At 37.8% G+C, this 24,329-nt stretch overlaps 1 protein-coding gene across 2 annotated transcripts in view; it reads left to right on the top strand.

The window, feature by feature from the left end:
• PLD5 (phospholipase D family member 5) overlaps positions 1–17,745 on the top strand; it is a gene marked incomplete at both ends in the record, with an annotated part of 170,899 nt that extends 153,154 nt beyond the window's left edge. For both annotated transcript variants that reach the window (XM_084284035.1, XM_084284036.1), the window contains 5 exons: positions 4,992–5,189; positions 9,101–9,240; positions 11,238–11,403; positions 15,479–15,593; positions 17,510–17,745. In XM_084284035.1, the coding sequence (XP_084140161.1) occupies positions 4,992–5,189; positions 9,101–9,240; positions 11,238–11,403; positions 15,479–15,593; positions 17,510–17,745 (855 nt within the window). The remainder of the gene's footprint in view (positions 1–4,991; positions 5,190–9,100; positions 9,241–11,237; positions 11,404–15,478; positions 15,594–17,509) is intronic.
• Between the last annotated feature and the right edge of the window lie 6,584 nt (positions 17,746–24,329).

Below are 24,329 nucleotides of genomic sequence, written 5' to 3'. Positions count from 1 at the left end.
ATTTTTGTTTAGAAGCTATAGAAACTCTTAGGTCTTTTCAAACCTTAGTAATTGATATATCAGTACTGCATGCTTTTTGTTACTCTGTTAGCCTACAGTGTTGTGATTCTGGTTTTGCTCAGTCGTTCGTTTGGAAATTGGTCATTAAAAACCCCACAGGTCTAAAAGGATAATGAAATACATTTTCAAACATAGGCAAATGGCAGACAGGTGGCAAATGCACACACAGTCCTATATATAAAAGGTCTACTGAGTAAATTTAGTGTTCAGTAGACTACCTGTAGTTTAATCTAGTGTAGTTTCTCTAACACAGGCAATGGATGCCTGGCACCTGGAGGTTGACAGAGCTTTTGGGCAAATGACAGTTAATGCCTCAGGAGAGCTGCACAGTGTTTTCATGATCAGGCTTGAGAGACAGCAATCATTAAAAACATTTTTAGAAGAAAGAATTAGAATAATCTAGGAGTTTAGAATAAGGAATTTTCTGAAGCCTCCTGCTACATTTACCACAACACAGATATTGCAAGCTGTGAACCAGATTGTGCCACTCTTATGTAGGTCAGATAGTACCTTGCCTACACAGTGGGGTTGTTTCCTAGAGTGTATCCCAAGGTAAATATAGAACACACTGTCTGGTCTGTGCAGTGCAGGCTAAGGACATAATGTGCCACCCTGACCCATGATCCAAATTTATTTGCAAAGTCTTACTGTTTCTCAGTTTATGGAACTTAGCGTGATGGGTCCACACCTGTATTGCTTTAGATTCTATCCCCTTGCTTTTCTCATTTTGTATGTGACACCTACAAATGTAAAAGAGGAAAGAATAAGTAGAAATTTCTGTTAGCGAAATCTTTTTGTCCAGTCCAGTAAGGCATTCATCCTCTTGTGATAAAAATCATTTTCCTAGCTAGGCCGTATTTATTATTTTTTGTAGCGTAACTGGTTTCTGTAGGTAGAGCATCATTGTATGGTGGGTGTAAGCCACTCTAATTCTTGAGTCCTTCTGACCATTCACTCCTGGTAGTTTAAGAAAGCACTTACTGGCAAGAAAGACAAATGCTGGTTTGGTAGTCTCTAATAGCTGCTCTGCACACATGGAAATGGCATGGGAAAGAATGAGGAGCAACCTGCTCCAGTGTTTTTCATTCTTGGAGAAGAGCACTCGGGGATCTTAACAAAAAGGGAAAGAGAGGACTCAAAATTCCCTATCCAGGAAACCACTCCAGTCCTCAGATCCCAACACATACTCTGAAAATGTCACTCACAAGCAACTTTGTGACTTTCACATCCCTGTATTTCAGTTCCATTTTGAGGCAATCAAATTTGCGAGTATTTTCATTTCAGAATTATCTTCCTTAGACTAATTAAGGTTTTAATTTCTTGAGACCTTCTTCACTTTAATTTTTCACTGATGCTTTCATTACTGGGTAAGTTGCTTTTAAAACTCAAGATGAAGAAATACTTCCCTTGCTTTATGAGCTCTTTCCCTGGAGGATTTTACCATAGAATGTATCTCTGATGATGCTTAGCTACAGGTTTCAGTCACTGGAATTCAGTCAGGGACCGACACAAAGATTTTGATTCTTTCAATATAAGAAGAAAAAATTCTTCTTCTCCTCTGAGACTGTTTGGAAAAAAATAATAGTTCGTAATAACACCAGCTCTCAAACTGAAGAGAAAATATCTTCCCTTATCTAGATGACATACCCCTTTGTACTAAATCTGTCACCACCACATCCTTGCAGCCCACTCTCTGAAGTGCCTCCAGGATGATAGGCTCTGTGATTAATTGGAAAAAGAGCAGTCTCTCCTCACCTCAGAGTATGGGAGTAAAAATAGGCTTGGTGTGGAAGACGCTCCTGAAGCAGCACATTTTTTTGGTTTCCAAACTGACTTAGGGTTGTTCCACGAGGGAGGAGGAGGCTGAAGTTTTGACGCATACAAATGTGCATTGTTTGTTCTGTTCTTATTTTGTGCTGTAAGGTGACTGGCACTTGAACCAGACTGTAACGAGCCAACAGACTGCCATCTAACCTGTTTTCCTAAGGAAATGAGCTCTGCACAGTACACATCTGAGTCGCTGTCTACCCTCTTCTGATAACTTTCAATCTATTTCCCAAGTTCTGGCAAATTTGAACTTGAGTCCATAAAAGCAGGCAGCTGTGTGGAAAGAGCAGCTGTTTTCCTGGAGAGGGAAAGGAGGAGCCCAGTCTGTACCACGGACCACCCACGTGGGGGAGAGCTCTCCTCACAGCTTCAGAGCCAGGGAAAGCTCTCACCAGCGCTTGCCTCCACGGAAGCCAACCGTGAGATGCCCCATGGTGGGAAGCCAGGGTTCAGGGCATGCTGTAAACGCATCTCAAACTGGCATCGCTCCAGCCTGCAATTTGGGTGGGGAGGGCGGAGCCTGCACCAGGGTGCCCAGCAGCTGCTGCAGCCGGGCCTGCCCAGGGGCCGCTGGCAGTGCCTGGCTATGCTGGAGCTGCACCAGGCTGCGGGGTGGCCTGCCAAACTGCACTGAAATACACTGCTGGGCTTCCTCCTTACCTCCCCACGGGGAGAAGCGCTAAGGTGGAAGGGCAATCCCCTAGTGCACTGACAGGGAGGACACTGAAAGCTCTCCTCTCAGGAGAGCTGCGCACATGGATGCAAGGCTGGCAGCTTCTGGTGCATTGTTAGGACATTGTTTTATCTTTACTTTTAGTGGAAGGGATAAAGTGGGCTAGTAATAATGGGACTGATAAATGAAAGGAAAACTGTAACCACATAATTATGTCAGAATCAAGTAACGGCCATGAAGAGCCAATTAAACCACATTATGCAGATACATGTAACAGAATACTATTAGTAAGTCCTTTGCAGTGGCGTGCCTGGCAATTAAGAGAGGAGTATTGGCGATACACAGTGAAAACGCAGGTAACATATAGTTAAAAATGTTTGGAGACAAACAGCGTGTGGAGGACCAGGATGGCCTTAAGCTGAATACAGGAGTGTCCCCAGAGATACCAGCACCCAGGAGAAAAAAGTCAAAGATGTTATTCCCAATAACATCTTTGACTTTTATTCCCAATAGCCTGTTTGACTAGGATGCTGGGCACAGCATGGAATAAATTATATTTATCATCAAAATAAATTTACCAGCTTACTCATAAAAGGAAGGCTGCAGTGCAGTAAGTAGTCTGTTTTCCAGCTACCCAGAAATTGCAGGTTGTGCAGGCTAATACAGGAATTTTGTATTTTTTCTAAATTAAATTAAAGAAGTTAGTGGAAATATTAATACTTAGGCAGTAAGATTATTAGGTAATGTTCTGGGGGAGGGGAGGGTGGGAGGGGACACAAGACTATTCAGTAAGTATTTGGGAATGAGATTGCTATGAGTTGTATGTTCTTATGTATGCAGTATTTTCAATCCAGGGACATGAAGTACCTGCCACCCATCACGTTTCTTTCACATCAGATTATTTGGATTTGTTGAAAAAGAGTACAGAAAAAGAGCAAAGGTTCAACTCTATCCTTCACTTCCCTTCCTCTACCCACTCATACAGAGCATTTCTCATCTGTAGTCAGGGAGAGCTGTGCAGGAACAAGCTCTGAGACAACAGCATGGGTTCAGAGTTCACACAGGCTTTACAGAAAGACACGTCCCTACCAGAAACTACCCCCATGTGATTGTGGAGAACTCATCTGAGGGAATGAAACCAATGAGGAAATTTTGGTGCTGCTAAATGGATGAACATGCTGGCGAGTTCATAGCCTCCTTATTTTGTTCATCATGCAAGAGAGACTTCTAAGACACGCTACCAAGAAAGTCTGCTTGCAGAAAAGCAGCATGGGTCCATTAAATATTTATCCTACATACTGCTTTTCAACAGGTACATGCAGGTTGTCTCCTTGATTTTTGGAGATGGTTAAACTAGTGTGAAATGCAGATAATGAGAGGTCAACAGCATATGTGGCTGTAACAGTGCTTTCCTGAGATGTTATAAAGCAACAGAAGGGAGAGAGGGTGTGAGTGTGTTAACACTTTGATTACAGAATCCAGAAAATACACTTATAAGTGAAATTCTATCAACACCAGAAGTACTGGGCATGTGTAGTTAATGAGATCTCTGACAAGACTTAGGATAATCAGGAGACATGCCTTCAGGTAAATGGAGCAGGAAGGCTGTTAAGTTTAAGGCATTTAATTGTACCATGGTATCTGTATTTATTTGGGCTGGTTTTCCTCATGCTTCTACATGTGAGAAGGGTACTGTTTTTGAAGTGCTTCACTGTCCCTGTTTTCACATGTGAAGGAACTGACAAGCAGAAATCTGATGAACCTTAGTGAGATACCGTTCCAATGGTGGAGCTGAGAATCAAACCCTTTTGTGTGCTAACTGGTTGTACTGTATACTGGATCATGCTGCGTATAATAGCACAATCAATTTAGCTACTCAGAGTATTAAAAACCTGTTTTTCATCCTTGTATTGGAAACTGAAGCATCATATTTCTTCTTCAGCCAAGAAATAAGTTCATTGCTTTCAGATTTTCCGCAAGTCAGAGAAGATAAATTGTTTCTGAAGTAAGAAACTGTCACCTAGCAGAGAGGATGCTTTTCCCGTAAACAAGAAATAAATTAAAAATAAAAAACACCACAGCCAAAAGCAGTAAGTTTGAGCAACACATACAGAAAAAATGGTGCCTGTGATAAACGGGTATCACTCTGGAGTTGTGTCCATCTGCCAGGTGTGTTGTGTTCTGTCAGGGCGTGAGGCTGCGACACACACTGCGCATACAAGCCCTGTTACAGCTTTTGCCTGCTTTTGACTTTGAAAATTTAGCTTATGCCTTTGTCTTTGAAAAAAGTGTTGTTATGGATGTTCCTGTTGTTGACAGTAATACTGCTGAGTACAAGGTACCCTTCAGAAACTGTTGATGTTCTTACTGCCTATTTCTACAGAACCCTCAGCCAAAATACCACTAATAATATGAACCTTTAATTTCACAGATGAAGGAACTTGGCGTCATCGTATACAACTGCAGCTGCCTCGTCCTGGATTTACAAAGGATATTTGCCCTGTACAGTTCATTAAAATACAAGAATAAAATACCTCCAAGTTGGTCTAAGAGACTATATGGAGTGTACGATACTCAGAATAAACTGACACTGCAGCTGAATGAGACTAAATCAGAAGCTTTTGTGTCGGTAAGTTCTGAAATGAATTGCGGGGAGGGTGGGAAGGGAAGAATCTTATTTATCTCATCAGACTTTTGGAAGACCAGAAATATAACATCTGCTTACTCTCCTAACAGTCTCTTCTATTAAAAAACAGAGTGGTGGGACTGGGTTAGATAGGTCTCAGTAGCATGTATGAAAAAACTCTAATGTCTCTTCACTGATACAGATTTTCAGTTCCCCGCACGAAGTCCATTACATTGTTGTGTTCTCTCTGACATAAGCTGGAGAAAAGGAGTTTTACTTCTACACTTGAGTACCTTTGCTTTGTTTAAAAAAAAAAAAAAAAAAAAAAAAAAATGTGTTCAGAAAGGCATATAAACCCATTAGAAATTAACAGGTCTACTGATGGAAATTATCATTAATAGGAACATGTGGTGTAGATTATGCCTGTACTTAAGCATTTCTCTCAATTGGCCCTAACTGAAAAAGATGCACATTACTGTCATGTACTTAGCCAGAAGCAGCTATTAACAATGAGACTCATGCAAGTGACTGGAAATTCAGCTACAGAGAAAAGACCACTGTGGTTGCCACCTATGCATTATTCTGCTGTCTGGAGAAGTGGTTACTTCAGTAGTTGAAAGCTTTTTAAAAAGTGTTACTTTTTTTTATGGTACAGAACAAACAAATCACAGTTTATTTTTTTCATTCTGATTTCTGTGACGTTAAATTTGACAGGACTGAAAACTGCTGAAGAACATGTGCATTATTCTTTTTCCTTCTCTGTAAATGTTGCTTTTCCTCTAGCATTCAGAAAATGATATGGAGGCCTTTCAAATTAGCTGATTTATTTACACTAGCGGATATAAGGTGAATGACTTGGAGTAAATAAATTGTAAATCAGATATCTAAAATTATATATAATAATCTTGATATCAGAACTTGGATTTTTATCTGTGTTATTTCTAAGTATTGGTCCTCTTGACTGTTCCCTTCAGAGCATTCATGCTTCTGTAGAACATTATCTACTTTTATTTTTAAATGGTATTTTGAAACTTCTAAAATTCAAGTAGCAGTCCCTGTGGAAGCACAGTGTGTATTTTTAATGGGAAGAAATGGAACAGTCATCCATCTCAGAAGTGATGTAGCAAAACTGGAAAAAAGTACACAGGCTGATAGAGATAATGGAAGATAGAGTATCTTTCATTTTGGAGATAACGTGAGTTAAAAACTTCAAAATCAGGAATATACTGAAGATGAAAACAGTTACTTACCATTCTGCATAAAACAAGGGGAAACCCCCACCATTTCATTGCCAGGTAAGTCTAAAACAACACAAGGTACGTAGCACACAAGCTGTGTGAGCTACTAGCACAAGATGGTGGTGCAGACAGTCAAATGGGGCAGGGCAACTTCACCTGGTGGGAGAGAAACATGAAAAAGTCAGGAGTCCAGGATTTTAACACTCCTAAAGTCATTCAAGAGACAAAGAGCTATTCCAAAATGAAATGACTGAAAATCTGGAAGTGCCCGAGACAGACAGAAATTAATAGTCTTATGAAGATACATGTACTTCCACTGATTTCGGAGAGTCTTAATTAAGCTAGTCTCCATTAGCTTAAGATTAAGCTAGTCCCTAGACTAGGTTAAATTAGAAAACTGCCTTTTTAACTGATAGCTGAGGAGCTCTGAAATTAATTCCACCTGAAGTAGTTGCCATTACTGGAACTAGCGTGTGAACTCCTACTCCTTTCTAAGCAATCTGTAAGAAATGGAGAAATCCTTCTGAAAGCCATTCCTGCAAGGGTGCACAGTAGTGAAAGCTGGGCAAGGCCAACTTTAAGGGACATGGAATCCTAGACAAAGACAAGTGAACACAGACTTACAGAAATTGCTCTTCTGCATGCAGTTGGCAGAATGTGCACTTCTTCCCTCTGATGTGTTCTCCTTTTCTGTGGGAGACAAAGGCCTCTTGTCTTGAAATCCTATTCAGAAAACAAAAGGAAGGAGTTATTCTACTCAGAAGCTCAGATCAGCTAAGTCCAATACCAGGAGTTACCTGACAACGTAGTCACAGCCAGTTTAGTTACTAGGATATCTATCATAAGAAAAAAAGTAATTTTTCTTCTGTATGAAGAGGCTGCAAAATGGGTTTTAATGTAACTAAATGACTTCCACATACGTTGTTCTGACATATACTGTTCTGATGCCATAGGAAAAAACTGCTCACAGTGAGGAGCGCCTACCTACTACTGAACCTACTTGAACAGCCTGGTCTGAATTAGCTCCCTATAGCTACTGCATGAGGACAAGGAAGGAATTTAGAGATCTTGCCAACCAAGGATCTTATTTATCACACTGTGTATCGCCAACATGATGTGCTTTGGGATTGTTAAAGGCCTTGTGCCTGTATGGAGGGAGACAGTGACCATCAAATATGCACCGTTAGGAAACACATTCTCACTTCCTCCTTATGTTAGAGATGTGCCAGGCAGGTGTTCATCAGCACATCAAGTACTGCCCAGCTAATACCAAGAAAGTACTAAAATGACCAGAGCGGGTTGCCCATACCACAAGCAAACTAGTGGAATGCTAACGAATGGAAATGAATCACAAGAGTTACAGGCAGAACCAATGTTTTTCTTCTAAATGTCTTTGGCTTTCTGGTCTTCGTAGTGAATGCATCTGAAAATGAGAATGAGTTAACAATTTTGTTCTTTAGCTGTTCTGGCTGTAGCTTAAAATTTCTATTCAAGAAAATATTGAGCGTAAGAATCATGCAATAGCCTCTTTGTTTCAGATACTAGATATCAAGTATGTTTAACAAAATCACTTTACACTTCTTCGTGAGTCCAAATTTATTCTTTGAAAAATGTATTTTATGTATTTTGCTTTCCATCTTTGTGCTGTGTAAAACAACAAGGACAACATTAAGTCATTGAACTTTTTTTCTTAAGAGTCAGGAATCGTGGCTGTGATGTTGCTTAGCAACAAAATCATCTTCCAGACCAGCTGATAAACCATAGGAGGTTTGGGTTGTTTTTCTTAGTGTTCAGGAATGCATCCAGAATATTGGTCTTGAAATCTTGCTACTGTTAATTTTCTCATATTTTACTAACTTCTTTATCTGTAGTAAATCTTTAACACCAATCAAGGCTTAAGGCACTAAGGTGACAGGTATTGTATAGAAAGAAAAAAAAAGTCAACCCCTCCTAAAGAAAACATAGTCATCTAGATGTCTGAATGCCAACCTTGCAGGTAACAAAGGTGAGGAGGTACAGCAGCAGCAGGCTGTAGCTGGCCCCTGCCTGCGCTCTGCGACCAACCTTTAGTAGCCTCTGCTCTCAGGAGCTGCAAGCAGTGTGGCAGCAGCTCCACCTCTTCTCTCTGCTCGGGCAGGAGAGCAGGAGCTCCCTGGCCTCTCTGCTGCAGACAGGTGATCCTGGAAGATTTTGCCTGGCTGCCCTGCTGCCCTAGGTGCAGTGCCAGGTACAGAGTTACTCCATACCTGAAGCTAGATTTTAAAGGTAAGTTTCTTGCAAAACTGCAGCATCTCCCTGCAACAGTGACTGAGCAAATGGTGACTGTGTGGTACTATAAACAGGACCATCTGACAGTAACCAGTCCTGGAACTCTTTGCAACAAAATTCTCTGAAATGTGAAAACTTCAATGAGAGTTTCTGCGCTGTTTTCACGCTTGTGCTGTCTGTGTTTTAACCAGTTATATCTAAATGATAAAGTTTTCAAGGCAAAACTAAGCCTTGAAAAATAAGTCTTTGTATGTTTGAGTACTCCAGCAGAACAGGTAAAGATATATTTAATATTCTCTACTAAAATTCAGAATAGTACCTGCTATCGTAGGAGGTATGAGGGGGGGAAGGAGGAAAAAAATCTATCCCCATATTTTAAATGCAGTATTTGAATTTTTGCCTTCACAGAATTCACCTAAACTCTTCTGCCCAAAGGACAGAGTCCTGGATATTGAAGCTATATACAATGTTATCGATGATGCGAAACAGTTCGTGTACATAGCTGTCATGGACTACCTGCCGATCGTCATCGACACAAATGCTAAACGGTGAGTGTCCATGTCCAGGCTAGCACACTGTCATAATGCCATTACGAACTGCTGGAGCAAATGAACCCAGAGGAGATTAGTTACCATTGTGGACCAATTTCTTTGGGCCCAATTCTGCTCTTATTGAAATCAGTGAGAGTTCTGCCATTGACTTAAATAGGAGCAGAATTGGGACCTAAGAAGACATTTCCAGTTCTGGGCCCTAAGCTTTGGATCTGCCTATCGAAGGAGATCAGAACTTGTTTAGGCTGACCACCTGCAAGAGACCCAGGAGTCCAAGAACTTGCTTACACATTAATCCCATTTCTTATGCTATTGTATTCACTACCTTGATAACACAGCTACTGCTAGTTTATGAATACCATATACCTATCCAATACAAAGTGGGTGTGCATGTAAGAGAGGAGAAACATGCTGTGAGTTCTCATCTAAAACATGGGAGATGTCATAGCCTTACTGAACTATATGTAAGCTATTTTTGAATTCAGCACAGATTACATTTTAAGTTACACTGTAGTTTGAAGAGAAATGTTAAAACCAAACAAAACTAAGTAACTTTTAAACACACAGTTTATATGGACCACTAAAAAGCAGTCATGACCCAAAACTGAAGCCACCAGTGTTCTAAAACCATCCAACTTAGAAGGCAAGTATTCAGTGGTCCCTCTTTCTATTGGTAACGCTTGCTATGAACTGAACAGCTACGTAAGTTTGCTGTTCCATCCGTGCACTTTAATTGAACACGAGGCCAAACTAAACGTGGTTATGTGCTTTTTTCCAGTTTTGCATGAAGGTATGTTTTGTTCTTTCTTTTTTTTTTTTAATGATTTGACTGATATCAAGTGTAAGCTATTTCAAATCCAGAAGAGGGGTTTTCAGATCAGCTCATTATGTACAGCCTCTGTCACACTGACAGAATCTGGGGTAGTGCTGTAGGAACCTGTTTCACACCATCCAGCCCTCTCGTTTCTCCTTCATGCTGGAAAGGCTCCTCACATCTAGTACTGCTGCAGTGTTGCAGCTTATATTACCTCCTGCCACATTCCTCCCTTTTTCTTTCTCATGCCTAAACAATTCAGAAATCCATTGGATTAGAGAGCTCCAAGGAAGTCACCTGCGTAAATTCTTTTAACATTTTCCCTAGCAGCATGGCTTTGTGTTTGAGGCACTGCCACAGCTTCCCTAACTTGTCAGCTCCCACGTTGTCTGGCATTGAAGAGCTCAGATTTCATTAGGCTGAATGCCCTGACACTACTGGAATAAAGAAAAAGTGTGTTTTCATTTATCTAATTCTCCCTGTCCTGACCTAGTCTCACCAAGAGTCAGGAATGCAAGGATTGAAATAGCAAGAACAGGCAACCCAACAGTTGGGAGATGAGCACTATGGAGGCCAGTATCCCACTTGTTGAATAATTTCTCCCATCTTGATCAGGAAAAGGTAGCATCCTCCTTAAGCAACCTATCTCCTGCTGCTGCTAACAGATGCAGGCACCATGCACAGCTCTCCTTTTCAAAGCAGGAAATTAACAGAAGACATTCCAGTCTTCTGCCTGTATGGTACACCGGCAAAGAGAGAACAGCAGTCAGAGGAGGATTCAGCGTCCCTGTTCCCTTACTTGTGTAAGCAACAGAAAATCCTTCTGTCTGGGTTAGGTAAGCAGCACCCTCTAGCTGTAGCTCCTTCTGCTGGTTCTCCCTCCACTGCTCTCAATAGAAGCAGTGATGCAGGAGCAACCTTCCTAGCTATGGGTGGGTGAACACAGCTCAGCTCAGTTGTCCACAGCCTCACTGTCCCCGCAGTGGCAGCGCAGAATGCTACAAAAAGGGATGCTGGCTGATCTGTTCAGTGAGAACAGCATTTCTTGGACAGAAAAATAAATTCTAATTTAATTAAATAAATGTATATAGTTCTCTGTGATGTCTTCTAGGCTTGACTGGATAAAAACCCTTTAAAAAAAAAAAAAGTTATATGAACATACTGTGTTCTTTCTCCACAGATACTGGCCATATTTAGATGGGAAGATAAGAGAAGCTTTAGTTTTACGAAGTATTAAAGTTCGACTTCTCATAAGTTTCTCAAGAGACACAGATCCCCTTACTTTTAACTTTGTTTCATCTCTCAAAGCTATTTGCACTGAAGTTCCAAGCTGTAGTTTGAAAGTTGTAAGTATAATCCATATTGGTTTGAAATCTTAAGATACTCTCCTGTACACCCCACAAAAATACCAAGAAAACTTCACAACTGGAAAGTATTCTCTGTTTGTACCAAAGCCTTTAAATTTCATTAAATAACATAGGGACTGTAATATAGTGAACTAAAATTATTTCTAGTAGTAACAGACATTGAAATTAAGACAGAAAAATAGAATGATGCCAAAAGGCAGTCTGTGTGGGGGACAGCTTGCATAAAACACTACATCTGGTCTTTCATGGCAAAGCTAGCAGAGTGAACTGTAGCCGTATGTCTTGTTTATGCTGGCTGATAAGAGTAAATGTGACAGCATAAACGTGTTTTAGTCTGGATTTGTGTAACCTTACTGTTCATCTGCATAAGTATCTATTTTTCCTTTACTTAAGTAAAGTATATGAAAAAATAATATTTTATCTTAAATTGAGATTGCAAATTCAGGATTACAAAATCTAGAACTATTATGTGTTTGCATAAGGCATGCAATCAGAAAGGTGAGAAATAGCTAGTGTTACATGTGTATCAGAGAACAGTGTATATGGTACGTATGGTAAGTACTACTTTAAATTTGATACAATTAATTTTTTTGAAATTAAGGCATACTGCTAGTCAGTCATCTTGAAACAATTTTTATTTCTTTCAGATAACTGTCTTAAGCAATCCCCTAAATTTTTATTTTTTTTTCTTGTTGTTTTTAATTGACAACAATTGCAGGAGAAGTGTTGTGTTACACTGTGGTATATATATGTATATATCTAGAAATAGATTTTTGCTTTAAAATACAGTTATTACAAGTTTCTTAAAGTGAGAAGCAACATTGTGTTTTTAAGACAAAAACAACATATGACAATGCTTAAGCTACTTCACTTTCAATTAACTTACTTGTTCCATATTCATTGAAATTTTATGTGTTAAAATTATTTTTATTTAAAAGGCACCTAATGCTGTACATAGTCATATCTATTTCCATTTCCTTAAAACAGGTAAAATTTTTAGTACAGAATTTTCTTGTAAAGAACTGAATGATAGAAGGAAAAGAACAATTTCTAGGCAGAGATATTCTAGCCAGAATCATTGTAGTTAACATAGAAATACAATGATTTCCAGGAAAAAAAAAATCATAGCAGATTTAAATCTAATTTTAAAGGTACAACGCAACTCAGTTGCCTCTGTGCTGTACCTCACAAGTTCTGCATGCTGGTCAAGTCACTGCCTTAGGTAAGAACTGATTAAAGATGGGTTTGGTATAATTAATAGCCTAAGGCTCAGACTTTGCTGGTAACTACTCAATTTTGGCTGAAACTGCACCACAGGCTTCATCACAGCACATATTTACCTCACAGAACATGACAAATGAGCACTTTAAAAAAACATATTAATTTCCTTTGTATTCATCTGTTCTAGCCAGGATCAAAGTGTAATAATGTGTGCATACTGGCATGCACAGAAAATACTGTCATGTGCAGGCACATATTATATATGTTTATACACAAGAATTTTCCAATTGTAAGAGAAATTCAAGTTACAAATTCTGATTGAAAACTTAAATTGCTAGCCTGTCCCAGTGCCTTAATAATGTTCTGACTGAGATCACACCCTCCCACTCACAAGTTTTCTTGGGGATAACATAGCTGAGTCCTAGAAAGCATATTTAATAACTTCTTTCTTCCCTCTAGCTTTTGTTCCCAGTGGCATGCCTTGCTGTACATGTCCAGTCTGGTTTATGTTAGCATTAAGAGTTACTGGACTAAACTGACACTGCTTTGAGACTGTAAATTCAATACACATATTCTGAAAAAAAGATGAGTTGAGAATTTATGAAGAAGCTTTGTTTAGGGACATAGTAAATGCAGCAAGCACCCAGCCTAATACCAAGGAGTTAAACTGCATACCAAATTGCTGCTCCTTTAGGGATCTCTGTCCTGCTCCCTGCACTGAACCAAATGGGACCATGTAATTTAAACTTCAGTCATAAAGGGTAAAGTCAAGGTGAAGTGCTCATTGGCGTGTCTCTTGGGACCTTCATTTTAGTACTCACGTTTTGTGTACTTGGCATTTGAAGCACATCTTCCATGCACGAAAGCAGAGTCTAACTCCCAAAGGTGTTTTAGAAGTGGTCCAGCTCTGTTGCTTACAGTGCTGACCAGAGGCAGGTGGATGCTTCTCAATGAAGCCTAACTGGAGTACAGCAACATCAAGAAACTGGAACCCAGGTAGGAGTGCCATGGACCAGGCATACGGATCTATGGCACAAACCATTCTTGAGCCTCCAAGTGAAAACTGTACAGGTATATTCATGCTAGGTTAAGATAGGAAAAGAAACAGAACCTTTTGCTAGTTTTCAGGAAACCAGAAATACCAAAATACAGATGTTCTGTGAGTCAAAAAAAAGTGCTGTATATTAACTATGAAACCTTTGCTCCCAAGCACCAACTGAACTTTGAAGTTCTAAACTCCTAAAATAAGGATGGAAAAGATGAATGAAACTTTAGCCAAAGGTGGTGGTATTATTATCGTAGAATTTCTGCTGAAGATACACAGTACAGAACATTAGTCTGTGCTACTACTTACTGCTGGTGATGGTTTACTTGCCTATCAAAGCTACATTTGTGTACTCTGCTTGTGAGGGCAGATGCAGCTCCCTACTTAATGACTTATCTGCTGTTGCTGGAGAACACACATTTTCCAGCATTCTATTTTTTTCTGCCTGAAGCTGAAATCTTCTCTTTTATAAGCTTATACAATAGGAAACTGGCATGTGATTTTTCAGTTCAGCACATCTGTCGAATCTCTCTCATCATCACAACTCTAAGCTTCTATGATGATTGTGCTTGGCTTTTTTTTTTTCTTCTTCTTTTCAGCAGCAGCAGAATACGCAACTTTTGCTAAATCTCATAACCCCAGGAAGAGAGCTTATTGTGTTTTGTTTCCTGGCATTGAATAGTTTACCTATTTGCAATTTTTAGACTAGTTCCTACAGTAATAGTCAGTTACGCAGCAGGTTGCTTCAGCTTCCAAATCACCAGGAAGAGTTAATGTCCTTGAAGGACACCCTATGGCTAACTACCTCAGTTCCTGTTCTGTTGTGCAGAGAATAACATGAACATTTCTTCTGGCTTTATCCAGTAATTCAAGCCGTTCTCAGATCCATCTCCAACTTGCTAAGTACATAGTTCCTGTCAACTGTACACGCTTGTATAGGAGTTCCTCAGGCACACGGAGCAGGTGCAGTGTACAGCCACTTTCATCAATAATGTATCGTGAATTAGATTTGTTCTGAGGCTCTACACCATAACCTCAATCAAGGTTTCCAAGTCATGCAGTAAATATTTAATTTCTACTTCATCATGTTATTCTCCACTTCTGTTTTTGGAATCTGTGTCTAGCTATTAATTTTCTCGATGAAACAAACATTACTTAGTATTGTGCTGGAAAATCTTCCTGTCTGGCACTGAGCCAGTTAAGGAGTACATTACAGCTCCTCAAAACAGATCTATCAGGCATCACACTTCAGGGTAAAACAAATGCATTTTTCTCTTGTTGTCTGCTAAATCTGGTCTTTGCCTATGGGGTTTTGAAAAGTTTCTGAGACTGGCATCGTTTTCAACAGGAAACTTGCCAATGTGCCAGATAAAGGTATGAATTCAACTTGTCTTACCTGGAAGAATGTATCCTGAAGCAGACTTCAAATGCCAGGGCTTCTTGATGAATGTGGAAATGAACTAAACAAGTTTGTCTCTCATTATGCAGAATACAACTTTTTTTTCTCTTCATTTTGTAGCCTTTATTATCCAGCATTGTATTGCTTCTAATATGCAGTAGCTATTTACTTTGTATACTTAACAATGTATACCAAATATCACAAACTATGAGAATTTAGTATGAAATGCAATGTGCAGTACTTTATGAAAATTTATGCTCGCCTTATAACCCTGAGCTGTTCTGTAGCACTAACTTATTTTCAATAAAGAGTAGAAGAGCAGAATATATTTTTTCTGCCCATGATAGAATGGTTCTTATTAACCTAAACTCCAATCTATTTAATGGCAGAAATTCTTTGACCTTGAAGAAGAGAATGCATGTTTTCTTAAAGAACAGAAGAACGCTTCCCTTCCCAAACTAAACCGTAACAAATATATGGTGACTGATGGAGCTGCTTACATTGGTAAGTAACCACATCTCAAGAATATTCGTTAGCCAAAAAGCCTTCAAAAATACCCATTTATGAATGAGGAATCTGATATGATTTTTTAATTACAATACCAGTCTAATTTCTCTGGTAACCTGGATGAAGCCTGAACCTTGAACCAATTGTCATTTAAAAATTCTTAAATTTATTTTTCCTATCTATCAGTTTCTCAAAAGCATGCTTTTGAGACTACTGCTTTCAGTAGTTAAAAATAAACTCAAAAGAAAAATACAACATACTTTATGAAGTAAGAATAAATATGATGATCAACATATTACTGGTTTCTGCAATCCAGCAAAGGTGGACTCTCTATTTCCCATGTCATTGATAAACCTATGGCAGATTAGTAAATAAACCTAGTAAATACTCCACAAACGGCTGTTACTTATAATGACATTTCAGACACCCTCCTTTTATTAACGATAGATATGTCTAATTGGTATTTTGGGTTAAGGTACATTTAAATGAAGTCTCTTCATGGCACCTAGCAGGAGTTCACTGTCAGTCAAATGCTAACTGAATGCACACGATAAAAATTTACATATATATGCATACATAAAGCTGACTGAGCTGTGCTTGAGCTGAAGGATCAAAAAAGGGCTACTAAATTAAAAAGTAAGTTACAAGATTTTGCTAAGTCAAGGAGAAAACAGGCATTCAAATATGTTTTCGTTGCCAGCTTACTCACCCTGACTTACTGCAAGGGCTTAAAGCCAGTAGTCTCTGAGGGAGTTGGGGCGAAGAAAGCCTGCAAACACAGAAGCAAGTCAACGCACACAGATGAAGAGTAAGACAATCACAAGTAGCATAGAGAGATGACCAAAAGATCCTCTGAAAAGCTCACATTGATGGGCTCTTAGCATGCACCCACCCCTCTCAATCTACCCAAATCTCTTTCCACTTCAAGTAGCTGACCTTATTCCTCTCTGGTCTCTTAAGTACCTAAGCTCCAAAATCATCTTTTTACTCCATTTTAAATTCTAATACCCAGATCAAATTTCATTACCTTATGAAGTGTCTACACAGTATGGGTTCTTAGCTGTTTTTGTTGTGGTGGTGGCTTTTTCCCTATATATATGTATATAAACACACACAGATGTAAGGACAAAGAAATAAAGCTGTGCAAAAGTAATACAAATACATGTTAAGGACCTGATTTACCTTCTACTTGAAAGCATAGTAAAAAAGGTCCCTTAAAGAGGTTTCAATTTACCATCTTTGACAACTTCAGAATTCTTAACCTTTCATATTGAAGTAGCTTAAGTGATTCCCAAAGAAAGGGTATAAATTTCTCAAATACATTCAAGTCTTATAAACGTTCAGACATTCTGTTTTGATAGATTGCTCTATTAACAGCATTTTTTCTCCAAAATACTGCATATATTACAAATGTAGATCTTATATAGTTATGAGTTCTGGAGAAATATGAAGATGTAAATTAAACACTTGGTTTACCTGTTTTCCATTAATCCAGTTACCCTCTTTGATTTGCTACCATCAGCATCTGAAAATCTTATTTATTACGTTATGCTTTGACAAGGTGGGTAGTAACCAGTAGAGTAAAACAATAAAACCTGTTTCAGTTTTCTGAAATATCTGTCAAGAGGTAACCTAAAATATCTAGTGGTTTGGTTCAGCATTATGGAGCAACCACTATTCATCCATGTACTTTAATTTGTTTATAAAGCCCCAAAAAATTTTCATTTTCGGAACCAAAAAGGTTAATGGGTAAAGTATATGGAGTTTCTTTTTGTATATATACATATATATACACACACTATATGTATATACATACACAATACACAGAAAGCAAGAGCAAATTAGTTTTGAATGATTACTTTTAAATAAAGAACTTGTTTTCACTCATTGTATATTCCTGCCTTTACTTGTAGGTAATTTTGATTGGGTAGGAAATGCATTTACGCAGAACGCTGGAGCAGGCCTTGTTATCAACCAAGCAGACGCGGGGAACAGCACAAGCATCATAAAGCAACTCAAGGCTGTTTTTGAAAGAGACTGGTATTCACATTATGCCAAAAGTTTACAACCAACAAAAATCCCAAACTGCTTTAATCACAAACTTAATAAAGCAACATCAAATAAGACTGCCATGAGCAATGTGAATTAGAAAGAAAGACTATTTTACTGTTTAGTACAACAATGAAGAATTACAATGGGTGTAGCCCTCTTTCATATTTACAGACAAAAGACTTAAAAAAGCAAAAAAAAAAAAAAAAAAAAAAGGTTGATTGGGGGGTGTTTTTAGGAAAAAGCACACTTATATAAAATATCTAAACTATATTCTCTATATTAAGACTTTCAAATTTGTTACTTCTGACACTGAATGTCAATTTTTGCTTCCATGTTAATTTTAACATTCCTCATTTGGACTTAACAGAAACAGAAGATTTGATTGAGGCTGTTTTCAGATTTTTGCTAATTGCCATCCTGGCTAGAATGAATCTGTGACAGAACTAAGATCCTAGCTATGAAATGGCATTCCAAGATCAGTTATTATTGACATACAAGTAGATGGTAGGTTTACCCTATTAGAAAAGACAGAAGAATAAGCAAATATTCACCTATACAAATCATCCCCTTTAAATAAATATCCAGTCGTGTAAGTCTTTTCTAGTTTTGAACATTTAGTTAAAGTATCATCTTTTCTAAATAGCCTTAAAATACATTACAGTTATGGTACTGGTAGTTCATCTCCTAAGAGAATAAGAAGGTTTTGAGGGACTGGTGTTGGCCTAATCAAATTCATGATAATCCCTAAAACCTCTCAGATAAATAAATTTTCAAAGTAATATGGATTCATTTCAACGTTAACAGTTATTTCTAATTATAGTATTATCTAACAATGCACATCTCTGTATTAAAAGCAGAGAACTAGAGATTGCAAGAAAAATCAGTCCAAGAACGAATTTTTCCCAAGGTAAAAGTTTGTCAAGTGTATAGAATAAAAATAAAAATGAAATACTACTTTTTGGGAAAGTCAAGGGTTGAGCAAAATTATGCAAAAATTGTTGTTAAATGATGAATATATTCATTTTCACACATTTTTTCTTTCCTGTCACATAAAAAAATTGCAAAATGGCTTTTTTTAAATGTTGTCCACATAGGCAAATACATCAGCATAAACTGAACCACGAGGCCTTCATTTGGGCCACAGTTTCAGTTGGTATTAACAGGCACCTCTACAAACACAACTCAGTTGCACTGAGATGCAACTGTTCTGTAAAAGTGTGAATTTGCTCTTTAAAAAGATTCTTTTCCAGAACTGTATTAGCTTAGTTTCTTAATGAAAATGTTTCATTACTATCCTGCTTCTGCTGAAGAAATACAGCCACGAAAGCAAACTGCATTCTCTATTTTGTTAATAATTCATGCAACTATTTCCAAATGCAGACTACTCTCACCCGGCTGTATATTACAGAAGGCACGCTTTGAAAGCAGTGGGTTAAGAGATACCAAAATCAAAAATGTCCAAATGGATAATTTTAATCTTAAAACCAAGTTAAAAAGCCACCTTGACTTTCAACATACAAGTTTCATTGAAAAATGAAAAAAAAAGCTGATTTTGTTTTAAAGTAAGCACAGTTTAGGAAATTAGGAAAAGGTAATGTATGCACAACTTCAAAATACTACTTTGCCAGCAAGAGATAGAGACACACCATGAAACTGGTTAGGACTACAAAAGGCACACTTTTAACAAACACTGTGCATCTTTTGCAATTTCCCAGAAGTATATCATCTTACTGGAAAGAATGAAAAAAAAAATTAGCTGTCAACGTTTACAGAAAAGATTCTGCACAGCTCTAATGTTGAAGAACATTTGATAATATTCAGATAAACCCACGCAATTTCTTAGACTTCCCTCCTGCAGGACAACACATATTCTGACATTTGTATAAGAAACAAACAAACAAATCTAAAAAGAAAAAGGTTACCTGAGTCACTTTAAGGACGAGATCTTTGGAAAGAGAAAATTTTGCATTTTCTTTCTTCTGTATATAACTTTAGTATACGTATTGCAAGACCGATAGAGATTCCCTAGCACGAAATCTAAGGTGTTTTTTAATTATTATTATTAAATTAAGATACATCCAGATTCATTTCTGGTGAAACTCTTATCAATTTTAGCCACTAGTTACATCACCAAATGAATTTAGCCTTTGGAGTCAATGCAAAAAAAGGGAGCGAGGGGGTTAAAAACTGCTTGAGATAGTTATAAATTTTCTGAGAGAACAGAAATGGTCCCAATGGATGGGTGATCTTAAAGCTCAAGATAAATTTACTACCATGTTTTCACTAAGATTAAAAAAAAAAAAAGACACCCACACCTCCCCACTTTTCAGAGTTCTTAGTTGTAGCACCTGATGGCAATAATATACAAGAAGAATCAACATGATATTTTTCCCTCTTGTATTATCTGATATTAGGAATGTGTTTTTAAAATGACTTTTTGTACAAGTAATGAAGAATCTCAGTGCAACAGAAATTTGTCAAATGCTAAAGGTAATCTGTCTTTTTCCAAATCAGTATTTAGTGATGAGATTAGACTGTGGAGTTACCACTGACCTTCTCTTTAGTATAGCAAATGAACAATTCAGATATAGTAATTTCACTGAATTGATACAATCATTACAATTAATTTCACTGAACTGATACAATACATTAACTGAGGCCCTCAGTTAATAACTGCATTCTTACTGACTTGAACAAATTCTGGTGCTTCAATGACCCTCCTCCCCCCCTGGAAAAAAAAAAAAAAAAAAAAAGCTGATACGTAAAAGTACTTTTTAAAAGTAGTAGTACATTCTGTTTTTATGATGGAATGGTCGGGGTTTTTCTGAGTAATTTTAATGAGAAATAGTGAAATAGTGGTCAGCCATCCTACAGCCGGACTAGCAGACTCAAATTTAACTTTGTATAATGTATGGATTGCTATTATAATAGCTATTTACAATGGCAGCAGCTCCAAAGTAGTACAGAAGGCTTTGCTCTGTTACATTAGCCAAAAGACAAAGTGCATCCTTGGACTTCAGCAAGTTGGAAATTAATGAAAAAACAAACAAAAAAGCAGATTCTTTTTTAAAACCGTTACAGCCAATTATTTGTTTTAGGTTAGCATTATTCCCATTTAACTAGATTTGCTACAGCAGCCTCAATTCTGGCTTCAGCTCCTTCTGTCAATGTAAATAAATCCGTAGCAAATCCATTACAGTTATTTCACATTGGTTTAGCAGGGATCAGTGTGGACCAGTTCCCTCTTGCTTTAGTTCTTCTGAATATCACCATTGCACAGCAAATTTCTAACCTTAACAGGAATTTGCATTCCGTAGTTTCTCACAGACCTCACAGGCATAAAATCCAAAAGATGCACTTTCTCTAACCCCCTTCTAACTGGTATTGGTAACTCTGTCATATTAAAGGCAATTTCCTAAACAGAACGGCTTTATTCTTAAAGAATACAGACTGTAACCGTTGTTTGCTGCAAACATTTACTAGTGCCTTATTCATAGAAGTTTTTGTTTAACTGTTCCTCACGTGAAGTCCTGCTAACATCTTGTATCTAGTACTGAAAGGCATACAGCAAGCTTCCTAAGAAAGAAGACTACACATTGTGATGTTTACAGATTGGTACATAGCTCTAGAGTCACAAAAAACAAACGTGATATGTTGGTCCAAACCACAAGCACTTAAACCCAAGCATTTTTATCCAAATGCAGTTCCTTATTTCACAAATTACTCCTGCCTTTATTATCAACTAATCTACAACATGATTGAAGCAGTCTGTACTGCCAAGATGTAAAAATAAATAAAATCCCAGTTCTCCCAACACCTGGCTGGCAGCAAAAGGATCACCACAGAAATTCCTTTCAGCCAAGGGTGAAGCCCAAATCTCATATACACCAGTTACTTTACAAATCTCACATGTTATGCCTCAAGCTGTTTTGGGCAGGCTACTACTTTTTTCTGCCTTGTGCATGCACTCTTACTTATCACGCTGCAAGCCAAACAACAAACAGGTATTTGGGGCTTTGCTGTTGGGAGTCTTTTTGGTGGTAGGGGAAGGGCATTGTTCTTGTCTTTAACACAGGGAGAAAAAAAGAGGCAATAGAGTGGGCATAAAATTTAAGCATTCCCCTTAACTAGTATCTGCAGTTACTTTCATGTTCTCTGTGAAGAGCAGAGAAGCAGCATGATGTGCCATGATACAATGGCCATAACTGTAACCTGACGGGAATGGACTTAAGTTTTTGTTTCTATTTGTTTTTTCTCCTCAGCATTTTATTTTTTTTTCTAAGAAATGCATATTTCAATGTGGGGTCTTGCTGTACAAGGTTTTACAGGGCCCAGTATTCCTTCCAGCAAATCCAGGCTCTAGAGATTGTTCAGGGGAGAGCAGATAAGAATAAAGTAAATAGAAATGCTCAGAATGCTACTTTCAAGACCTACCTGTTACTTGAATTCCTACTAGCTACCTAAATTATTTCTACTACATTTTGAGTTTTACATAGATAAAAACTGAACTAAGCTCTGTGTGAATGCTACCTGCCATTTAACCCTAAATCTGAGGAGAAATCCAGAGAATTTCTATGTTGATTTTTTTTGTGACTTTAGTATGTACTTACTGAAAAATAGCACAGACCTTCTGAGTAAGATGGTAACACATCAGCTGGCTATTCCAGATTTTCAAACTGAAGTCATTTATAAATATCTTCCTCCTGAATATCATGCACTTGACTCCTGAGACTGGCCTTATAGAGAGCTCTAAGACATCTTAACCATTCTGGACTTCAAAATTAACCCTTCATTTTAACCCAAAAACACTAACAACATGTATAATATGTTCCGAGAGAGTGACTTCTGGCACTGTTTTATTTCCACTCCTAGTCTTTTTATACGTATATGTCCATGTTTTTTTAATCACAATCCAATCCATGCAACAAGATTGAATCCTTGGTAATTTTTAAATTCACATTGATACCTGCCCGTTGTAAACATACAAGTAAATATATTCCACTTTTAACACGTGTACACTATAGGAGCTCAGATGATACTTTAGAGGGATTGCTTTCTTAGCAGTAATTTTTCCACTGCAAATACTGCTGGACATTACTTACAAATTTTTCAGTATTGAATCAGGTTGCTCTTGCATCATCACATTGCACAAATGCCTTAGAAGCTTGCCAAACTAGCATATAGAGAAGACCTCATCCAAAACAGTTTAGACAAGGAAAGAACTCACATGCTTTGCACTGAGCAGATGCTGAAGTCAGTAGATGAACCTGAGAGAGCTGCACAATTATCTTGAGATTGGGAATTTTCAAAGAAACAGAACAAGGAATCTAGCTGTCCTGAGCAGTTCCAACAGGATAACTTAATTTGGGTTTTCATGGAAACATGTTTCTATGCCACTTCAATACACTGTAACTGTAAAAAAAAAAAAAAGAAAAAACTTTTTTTTTTTTAATTCAAAATATATGTGTAGGACCAAAATTAAGCCACTGTGGCCTACTTCTGAATACCTTGTTAAAACTAAGATTTTTAACAGTGCAGTGCAATTCTAGCTGTGAATTATTCTACTACAGTGAATGGACTTGGCTGTATTTTGCTCACAACAAATTCTACACTGGAATTTTTTTCTTAGAATAAACCAATTTTTTTTTTTAGGTTAAACCAATCTTTTTAATTCTGTAAAAAGAACATGCTAGTATTCCCTTTAATAACAAAAATACAGTTGATTGAAGCTACAAAACAAAACAAAAAAAAAAACATGCTCTAGTAAAGTGGACAACTGTAGCATTCCAGAGGATTCTTTTGTGCTTATACTGAAAAGTTCTAGGTTTCATGTTAACCAATGTGAATAATGTAAATTATCTTTATCATGATGAAGTTGCAAGAACACATCCTGGGCACTGCGTCACACATTGTAATAGCAGTCCCTCCCTCAACAGCTTAAAATGTAATCAGGGTAGAGAGAAAGGTTGGAAAAATAGCCACAGAGTCAAACCAACTTGAAGCAGTCATGAATTAATCAATCAATCAATCAGCCACTCATTAATTCATGAGTTAACAGACCAGGTGCTGGCCTAAAAGCTCTGGGCTAACTTCTCACTTTGCTTTTTCCCTGCAAAATCCTGCATTTTAGTCACTTGCCCTTCTTTTCTTCATAAGTGGATTCCCATGATTAGTTTTAGAACGACAGGAAGGAAACTAACTATTACAAGCTTAAGATGCTTAATAACAGGAACAGGAGCCCATAAAGTTCTATGTAGCAGGCACTGAGAAGAAAAACAATACTAGAAATGGGGCTCCTCGTATAGTAGCAGTCCTTAGCACTATGTAAACAAAGGCTTTACAACACTGCACACACCTGCTGTGCTGCGTTCATATCATATGCAGCAGTTGTGTATGATCTCTTGCTGTACAAACACAGTCAAGTTGGACAGGCAAATCTCATTCTGAAGTAATACAGCAGTGAAAAATAAGAGCAAATATCAGTCCATCAAATCTGACACATTGATCATGTTTTGTGTTTGTTTCCCCCCCCAGAAAAAAAAAAAAAAATGCTGTGTAAAGCTTATAAATGACTTACAAGCTAGAACTACATTTTCAACTCTAAGGGGCTTCATGGGGTTCTTCATGAAGAAAGAATTTCATGGTAAAGATTAACGGCACAGATCATAATATGTAGCATTA

The sequence above is a fragment of the Netta rufina genome (assembly GCF_964035555.1).
Source record: "Netta rufina genome assembly, chromosome: 3".
NCBI lineage: Eukaryota > Metazoa > Chordata > Aves > Anseriformes > Anatidae > Netta > Netta rufina.
Note: the sequence above shows the minus strand (reverse complement) of the source record. Positions and strands in the feature narration are given on the sequence as shown.